The sequence below is a fragment of the Penaeus chinensis genome, chromosome 19 (assembly GCF_019202785.1).
Source record: "Penaeus chinensis breed Huanghai No. 1 chromosome 19, ASM1920278v2, whole genome shotgun sequence".
Classification (NCBI taxonomy): Eukaryota; Metazoa; Arthropoda; class Malacostraca; order Decapoda; family Penaeidae; genus Penaeus; species Penaeus chinensis.
In genome coordinates this window covers 5,530,203-5,540,067 of record NC_061837.1, presented here as the reverse complement: position 1 = coordinate 5,540,067, position 9,865 = coordinate 5,530,203, and the positions used below count along the sequence as shown (strand labels likewise).

Here is a 9,865-nt window from a genome sequence, read left to right as displayed (position 1 = left end):
GCAGTCCTAGCTGGATGGAACTGCGAGCAAAGAAAAAACTTTGCTTGATTTATGGATCCTGACTACATCCCAAATATTGGGATGCCACGCCAATAATCATTCCGTTTCATGAATGAATGAATGTGCATATATATATATATATTGTTGTTTTTTATATACAGCCATTTATTCCACTGCAGGACATAGGCCTCTCTCAGTTTACTATTGAGTGGTTATATGGAAGTGCCACCCTTGCCTGATTGGATGCCCTTCCTAATCAACCGCGGTTTGGCGCGTTAACACTTATGCCATGGCGGTGACTTCCCCTATGACACCTGCGTTTGACTTCTCAAGGCGATATGTCGTTTTCTCGGGCTCGAACCAATAGTCGGAACGAAGGCATTTTTACGACTGCCGCGACGGGGAATTGAACTCGGGACCACAAGAGCCGGAGTCCAGTGCGCTAACCACATATATATGTGTGTGTGTGTGTGGGTGTGTGTGTGTGTGTGTGTGTGTGTGTGTGTGTGTCTATACCATCGATATACACATTCATGTCCAGGTATTATACTTTTGACCACGTAAATTTCAGTAATAAAAGACAAAACTAAAACGAAAATAGCCCTTCCCTTGATAATCACTAAACATCAAATGACAGTCAACGCACACACTTTCCTCCTGATCCGCAGGCAAGTAAAGTCTTAAAGTACGTAAGCCTAACTAAAGCCTCGGTCAATGTCAAAGGCGAGCTTGCATGTGGATTTCCTGATGCCTTTGGTAACCATGTGATATTTATGGTGAGACCAGGACACGTACCTGTGCTTGGCCGGTGACCGAGGGCGATTAACACGACTTAGCTATTAACAGACGACATGCGAAGTCATACGAGGAAGGCACGTTCAGACCATACACTTCTTTCATCTGAAAAAGGTTTTCAATTCAAGTCAATTCAATCTCAAATTCAAATTCAAATTCAGAAGCAAAATCAAATTAAAATCCAATACACGTTATTTCATTAGTTGCAATGTTCATTCAGTCGTATCACATAATATAAAAAGACAAACCTTAAGGCATATTTTGAAATAGATAGCCTCAGCTTTTGTGTGTCTGAGTGTGTAATATGCATGCGGTGGATTTACATACCAGTACGGCACTAGGAAGAAGGAGTGGTATATAATGATACAGATAGAGTGACTGATGGGCAAATAAATAGACATACATGTATGTAAGCACATACACACTTTTTTTTATCTTTTCTTTTTTCATTATCATCCTCCCATCTATTTTTCTATTTTATTTTTACATCTACATGCATTCCTTTCTGCTCTTTTGTTTTGTATTCGTCTTCAACATTTTCCATGAATTAGATACGGCGTTTATACTTTAATACTCTTAAGTGTGATACCTTACACCCGCTCGTCTCACTGCTACCGGGGGGCCACCACCACGTTCGTGCAGTGACGGCCAGCTGACAGCCTTAACACCTTTGTCTTAGGCCTTAGTGGACACGTAACGGCGCGCCTTTGCTTGTTGCTTTTGATTCATGGCAGTTCCTTCGACGACGAGACAAGCAAGCCGAGTGTAAGTCTAGAGCTGTTCGGTGACGATCGGTAAATCTTTAAAAAATGAAGAATTGAGGGGTGGGGTGGGGGGTATTTCGACTTCACGCACGTCCTAGTTTTCTTAGAGTCGCCTCGCTTGTTCTGGCCTGGAGTTCCACCTTGGTCGACAATGGCCCTCGTCTCCAAGGTCCCCGGCGGTGATTAATTTGAAATCGTTGCCGCCTGACGCCCATTGTGGCTGCGAGGTGGACTATGAAGCTGCCGTGAATAGGACGGAGTGAGGCGAGGAAGATAAAAATTGGGAGCATTTTCAGCTCTCTGTTTGAATGTAATGTTCGGCTGATCAATTGACACTATGGCCCATTTTTTGCCCCTTACCCCGTTCGCGCAACCCTGTCTGGCGTCCCTCAGTGGATAAGGTTAACCCCGATACATTGGACATGAACAATAGCTCTATAGAACCTTTATACACCTCATGGTTGTTCTCTGTTCACGGACATGCGATGAACTGTTCGGAGACATTAGTTAAAAAATGGCTTTATAGCAGGAACAAAGGATTAGCTTATAGCAGTTCATGCGACCTAGTTAGAGAGAACTGCAAAGCGCAATCCTGCAATTCTAGACGGCATGAGCGTATTTTATTGGCGGTATAAATGGTGTTTTTATCAATCTGTTCCTGGCTGTCTGCATGTTTGCTTAGAATGACACAGAGACGGCTTCGGCTAAACGAAATCCTCATTCCACAATTTTTTCTTATTTTTTCAAATCTATTGCATCTTATCTTTCGTTTCTGTTCAAGGATCCTCTTCATTATCTTCTTCAACACCAACTTCATCACGCTGTGGACCTGAATTATTCTTCAAATCTTGATCGTTTGTTTGTTTGTTGACTCACGAATCGTGGTCTCGTGTTAACTGTCCATCCGGCAGATAAATTCCCACTTATCTGCTGCTTTTATATTAAATGTTTCTGAGACTCGCCCGTCACCTTCTCCTGCTTCTCCTTCCCTTCCCTCCTCTCCCCCTCCCCCTCCCCTCCTTCTCCCTCTCCACTTCCCTCTCCCTCTACCCTCCCTCTCCCCCTCCCTTCCCTCTGCCTCTCCCTCTCCCTCTCTCTCCCTCTCCTCCCTCACTCCCTTCCCCTCCCTCTCCCTCTCTCTCCCTCCCCTCCCTCACTCCCTTCCCCTCCCTCTCCCTCTCTCTCCCTCCCCTCCCTCACTCCCTTCCCCTCCCTCTCCCTCTCTCTCCCTCCCCTCCCTCACTCCCTTCCCCTCCCCCTCCCTCTCTCCCCCTCCTCTCCCTCCCCCCCTTCCCCTCCCTCTCCCTCTCTCTCCCTCCCCTCCCTCACTCCCTTCCCCTCCCTCTCCCTCTCTCTCTCCTTCCCCCCCTTCCTCTCCCTCCCTCCTCCCTCGTACCAGGCACGGAATACACACTCTCACAAATGACGCCATTCCTCTCTCGTCCCCGTGTTTGCTTCGTGATAACAAAGGCCTTCAACCCGGTTAGTCGGCTGAGAAGCGCAGGAGGGGAGGAGGACCTGGGAATGGTAATTAGGACAGGTGCTGATGATGGTGATGATTCGGTGAGGACGGCGATAAGGACGTGTATGATGACTAGACCTGTTGTGGTGACGGTCGTTCATGTCTGTAACGATTCCCCCCCCCCCCCCCTTCTCCCGTCCCCTCCTCTGCCTCCCCACCCCTACCCCACCCCGCCTTTCTGTGGTGCTATCATAAGCTTAAAACAAAAGGATTAAGGTTCTGTCCAGCGGCTTAGGCCTAGGAGGTAAGAAAAAATATAAAGGAAATATATAAAAGAATGATAAAATATAAAAGATACAGAAAAGAAAGGCTCGTCGTAATTATATTCACGATAGAGACGAGGTGTGTAATGATAATAATAATTACATATATGGACACAGGAATTTTTTTTTTACAATTTTACAAAAACGCTATGAATGCAAGAAATACAGGAAAAAAGTGAGGAAAATAATACAAAATAATCTTAGTTGATGGAAGAATGTTTTGGGCAATGGGACACAGGAACAGAAACGAGAACGAAAAACAAACATTTTAAACATTAATGATAGAGAGAATACCCACTCCATGCCTAGCAAGCGGTGCGTGACCCCGGATCGCTGTCTCTAATTAACCTCGAAGTCACGGAGGAAAACAGTGATGCCGAAAGCTTTGCCAAGACAAATCCCTGTGAACTGTTAGGTAACGCTAATTACGCTTTCCTTTCTAATTACGGCTTAATTAGATGAGGAGAAGAGAGGCGGAAAAGGGGAGGTTATAAATGTTGCACTTGTGTGAATTGATCTTCTAGTGTTTTGTCTCAAAGACAGACATATACAGAAAAGCACTCACACATATGTACTTGTACACACACTCATTTATACACACACTCACACACACACACACACACACACACACACACACACACACACACACACACACACACACACACACACACACACACACACACACACACACACACACACGCATACAAAAAAAAAAAAAAGTGAGCCATCTAAGGCAGTAGGAATTATAAGGTTCCGATAAACATCAAGCAAACCAGTAATTACAGGAAAACAGCCCCCTTTCCTTTACCCTAACACGCCCCCACGCCCACGCCCATGTCACGCCACGCCCTACCCTGCCAGCTGCCATTTCGGGCGTAGTTTAATGAAGCCTTGATCACACAGTTCAGAGGGAGACCGGTAAATGTTTGCACTGCTTCTGCTCCCGAAAATTATGAGGCAACGGAGTTAACCCCAGAAGATGGCTTACGTGCGTTCAAAAGGCTTATAGGTGGATGAGGCTAGTCTTACATAGTACAAAGAAAAACGTCTTTTTTTTTCCCTCTCTCTCTCTCTCTTTCTCTTTCTCTTTCTCTCTTGTAAACCGGGTTGGCGTGACACACAGACTTCGTGCCCGAAGAGAAAAGAAAAAGATGCAGGAGACGAAAGTAAATGAAATACTGTTTATAAATTTTGACCTTTCCCAACCTCCCAATTATTGGGTTAGGCAGGAAACTGAAGAAGAAAAAAATGAAAAATTCTAAATAAGACTTACATGTATACATAAACAGTCACATGCATGTAGTACAAACATACATAAACATATACACATATATAAAAATACGTACGCACACACAGACACACACAAACACACAAACACAAACACACACACACACACACACAAACACACACACACACACAAGCACACACACACACACACACAAACACACACACACACACACACAAACACACACACACATACCACAAACACAAACACACACACACACAATAATAAAAATAGTAACAAAATCGTGTTTGCACAGAACTTCATAGCAAAATGCAGTCCAGCAATACACAGACCTGTATCCTTCCCCTCAGGTGTGCGTCGAACGAGGCTGGCGAGCGTGGGAGGGCCCCGTGGAGGTGGACGAGTGGGGGGGAGGCGGCCCCACATGGCACGTCTGGTGGCGTCATGGCTTCCCGCCCGGCGTCTACAGGAGACTCAAGCCCCACCAGGTAAGGCCTCGGGAGGTGTGTGTTACAGCGCGCCGAATGGGCTGAATACACAACTATAAGTCTTCAAGAGTATTGAGAGTAACTGCGTTTATAGCATCTAATTTTCTAATAAGAAGAATGTACGAAGTAAAGGGCATTCACCTATCCATTTTATATATTATTCATATACAAATTTCCTAACAAAAATAGAAATAGGAGCATGTACTGATTTCCCATTTTTCTAATCAAGTCATTGGTGCAAAAATACAACCTTAAACTTTGTGATATAGTACCAACACATCAACATATAGTCACTGTATTGCAACCTACTGCAAAATCCCTGACGCCCCTTTCCGTGCCGTTCAGGTTGTCAACCACATCCCGCGCGCGAACGGCCTCTGCAAGAAGGACAGTCTGGCGAGGTCGCTGCAGAAGATGAAACATGTATTTGGGTCTATCTTCGATTTCTTGTAAGTAGCTTGTTAATCTATGTGTTTATTTTTCATTTTATCTTTTCTGCGTATGAGGAATATAATCTTTCATTGGTAAAATGAGAAGAGACTAGATAAGTCAACAAGTGTCGCACCGTGGAGTTTGCCAGATACCTTTGCAGCTATCATCACGAAAATCTTGGTTTTAACTTAAGTAAACGCACTATATACACACGCCCTCTCATCTTTACACCGCTGAATTCCACACGCCATGTATAAATCTCCCGCTTCAATGTTGCAATTCATTCAAATGATCCGTAGAACATGACCCAACTTTTGTCATAACAGACAATTTCCTTCTCTTTGTCAGCCCGGCGACATACCTGCTGCCGTGTGAGTATACGAAACTGGTAGCGGAGTACACTCGCCTGATGTACCACAACAAGGCCGAAGGAGGCACCAAAGCCCAAGTCGCAGGGGCGTCGACGGGAGGCCTAGGCTCAGGGGCCGGCCTTTCCGCCGGCCAGAACGCCAGCGACCCAGCGGCGCAGAACATTTGGATTTGCAAGCCGATCGGCAGCTCGCAGGGCCGAGGAATCTCCATTTTCCAGGTAAAGGAGAGGTCGTCGAAAAGCCCATGACGCATCATTCTATGTAATTCTATGTCCTTCATCCTTTATGTATTGTGTGTGTGTATAATATGTATGTAATATATATATATATATATATATATATATATATATATATATATATATATATGATATATATATATATAATATATATATATATTAGTGTGTATATATATGTATATATTTATACATGTATATATATATATATATATATATATATATATATATATATTATTTTATATATATATATTAGTATATATATATATTAGTATATATATATACATACACAAATATATATATATATATATATATACATATACACACATAGATATATGCGTGTGCGTGTGTGTGTGTGTTTGTGTGTGTGTGTGTGTGTGTGTGTGTGTGTGTGTGTGTGTGTGTGTGTGTGTGTGTGTGTGTATGTGTGTGAGTTTATGTGTGTGTGTGTGTGTGTGTGTGTGTGTGTGTGTGTGTGTGTGAGTGTGTGTGTGTGTGCGCGTGTGTGTGTGTGCGCGCGCGGGTGTGTGTGGGTGTGTGTGTGTGTGTGTGTGTGTGTGTGTGTGTGTGTGTGTGTGTGTGTGTGTGTGTGTGTGTGTGTGTGTGTATGTGTGAGAGTGAGTGCATGTGTCTGCGTGTGTGAACGCATTCCTTGACCTCTTTATCTCTGCTAGTCTGCTAACTCAACTTTACATCAAACTTATTTCAATACAGCGCCCAACCTCACCGGTAAGCTTGATCTGTCGCTCCCCCCTCACCCACCCATTAACCCCTGGAAGCCGATATCTTCCCAGATGCTAAACCCTAACCTCGAGCACCATAACCACACATCATAAACAATCTACAACCTAAAGACTCTCCAGTAACTAAATAAAGAATCTCCACGCAGGACCTCCACGAGCTGAGCTATGCTTCCAGCGCGGTTGTGCAGCGGTACATCGGAAACCCTTTATTGGTGGGGGGTTATAAGTGCGACGTCAGGCTATACGTTCTCGTCACCTCCTTCCTGCCGCTCACCGTCTACGTGTACACTGAGGGCATCGTCAGGTGAGTAGAGAAGGTCAACGTTCATTTAAGTGAAAGAAAGAAATTCTTTTGTAAATTGGGAATTGTGAAGTAGGTATTGTACGGGGTTTCTGCCGAATACGTAATTGGTTAGAATATCATTTCCAGCGATCGTGAAGGTGATAAAATGTACATGTAATTGGGAAGCAAATGAACATGGCAGTTAATATGCAATACCCATATGTAATAAAAATAGAAGGTTCTTTTAGTATGTGTGACGGCATCATAGGAATCGAACAGGAGCAAGCAGAACCAGTCTAATTAATCCTCTTCATTCTGAACAGATTCGGCACTGAGAAATACTCGCTAGCCGCCTTAGATAACTTGTTCAGCCACCTCACTAATACTTCCCTGAACAAGTTGGCGCCGGGCTACAGGACGGAAAAGGAACGCGTTGGGTCTGGTGAGTTACAAGATAGTGATAATAATGAGGATGATGATAATAATGATAAAAATAATGATGATGAAAATAATGATGATGATGATGATGATGATGATGATGATGATGATGATGATGATGATGATGATGATGATGATGATGATGATGATGATGATGATGGTAATGATAATGATGATAATAATGATGATAACAATGATACAAATATTATCAAATATCTTTTTCCTGTGTCCATCGGATTAGGGATTATATATAACTCCTTTTTCATATATTCTGCACTGTATCTTCAGGTTGTTGTTCTGTTCGTTTTGATGGCGGTTCATCAGTAGCACTTCTTTCCAGGGTGTAAGTGGACGGTGGGAGAGTTACGCCGGTATCTAGCGGGCAGCGGTCAGAAGGACTGGTTGTTGTGGCAGCGTGTGGGCATCCTGGTGTCGCTCACTCTCATCTCGCAGGTCGGCCACGTCCCGCATCACCACAACTGCTTCGAACTCTATGGCTTCGATATTCTCGTAAGAAAGACATATATCTTGTAATACCTGGAGTCATGTCTAACGTGGTGAGATTGAACTTAAATATCGTCGAAACTTTAACACTTGCGAGGTAGGTGTCACGTGATTTACCTCTCTCCTTCAGGTGGACGACTCGCTGACGCCGTCTCTGCTCGAGGTCAACCGGTGTCCCTCCCTCAGCTACGACTGCGACGTGGACAGGGTCGTCAAGAAGCCGATGCTGCATCACATGTTCGATCTCCTCGGCCCGCCCAAGGTGACGGAGAGCATCAGCCGCTCTCTTAAACCTCCCCCTGTGCTTATACTGCTGACCCGAGACCACAGCCGAGAGTGCCACAGCAAGAGGGACGAATTAATCCTCACCAGTGACCAGCTCTACAGTGCCATGGATCAGCAGCAATACAACCGCTTGATGGAAAGTCTCGACATGGTCCGGTCGACGCGAAGGAAGAGGAACGCCCGCAGCAGCGTGTGTGAGGACTGCGAGGACGGCGCGTACAGGATGACGGACTCGGGGAGCTGCAGCGTCGAGAACCTGAGCGCCGGAAAAAAGGAGTTCGCCAAGGCTCCCCACAACCATTCCAAGTCGCTGACCATCTCCGGAGGGCCACGAAGTTTCACTCCGCGGCGGCGTCGCTCGATATCCTCGCTTCCGGGCGCCCCTCATGACCCTTTGGTGCCGGAGGAACTCAGCCTCGACACCTTCGTCCCCGTCACATTCAACACGACGTTCCAGCGAGTGCGTCGCCAGTTCTTGAACAGTCAGAACAACAAGAGTTACTCCTCGATGAGCAAGGGAGGCCGATCGGGCCAGATGATGGACATGCGGTCCCGAAGAGGCGACCGCGGGCCGCATCGGTGCCCGGCCCGCTGCGGCGACTGGGTCAGGACCTTCCCCTACAACGCCGCCACGCTCCACGCCAGCAAGGACCCATTGTACACCAAGACCCTCGTGGCGGAGTTGTGCAAGTACAAGCGCGCCTGCGAGAAGGTCGTCCGCGAGAATCCCAACGCAACCGACGACTGCCTAAACGCCCTCGTGCAGAAGATGCTGTGGAGGGACACCATCATCTGGATGCCCAACACGTGATAATCGTTGCATTTCGAAGAACTTGTAGCATACCAACCGTTGACAAAGATATAGATGACAATAACAGAGAAAGAGGACTACAACTAGAGAAAGTGTTTAGTATGAGAATCGCGATTAATAATGTATGAAATTATAATGACAAAAAACAAAGTCAATCAGCCTTTAGCAGTAGAAAGAATAGCATAGTCTTCCCAGACTTATTACGTGAAGGAAGGAAAATTATACAGATACTTATGCTATATGTGTTTAAATATACATGCATACGCGAGTGAGTGTATATATACAAAATTCTATATATACATATATTTACATATACATATGTGTATATATATACACATATATGTACATATATACACACACACACACACACACCTATATATATATATATATATATATATATATATATATATATATATATATATATTATTACATATAATGTATGTATTTATGTATATATGCATGTATGCATGTATATATATAAAGATATATGTGTGTATGTGTATAAATACGTACATATATACACGCATGAGTATGCCCGTGTTATGAACGATATTTATCTTTGGATTATATTATTAATGATGTCGACATTCGCAAAACTTATCTACTTTTATCAGTTAAAGTGAAGGTAACTTTTTGTCCAATCTCATGCATTCACTGCCAAACCGTCGACTCTCCATTCTACTAGAG

The 9,865-nt window shown here is 44.5% G+C and overlaps 1 protein-coding gene across 1 annotated transcript in view; it reads left to right on the top strand.

Annotated features, from left to right (window-relative positions):
* Positions 1 to 9,482, top strand: part of LOC125034891 (probable tubulin polyglutamylase TTLL2) — a 58,858-nt gene extending 49,376 nt beyond the window's left edge. The window contains exons 2-8 of the mRNA XM_047626938.1: positions 4,941 to 5,078; positions 5,424 to 5,527; positions 5,859 to 6,099; positions 7,004 to 7,161; positions 7,464 to 7,582; positions 7,919 to 8,088; positions 8,213 to 9,482. Of these exons, the coding sequence (XP_047482894.1) occupies positions 4,941 to 5,078; positions 5,424 to 5,527; positions 5,859 to 6,099; positions 7,004 to 7,161; positions 7,464 to 7,582; positions 7,919 to 8,088; positions 8,213 to 9,178 (1,896 nt within the window). The 3' untranslated portion in view covers positions 9,179 to 9,482. The remainder of the gene's footprint in view (positions 1 to 4,940; positions 5,079 to 5,423; positions 5,528 to 5,858; positions 6,100 to 7,003; positions 7,162 to 7,463; positions 7,583 to 7,918; positions 8,089 to 8,212) is intronic.
* Positions 9,483 to 9,865: the final 383 nt, after the last annotated feature.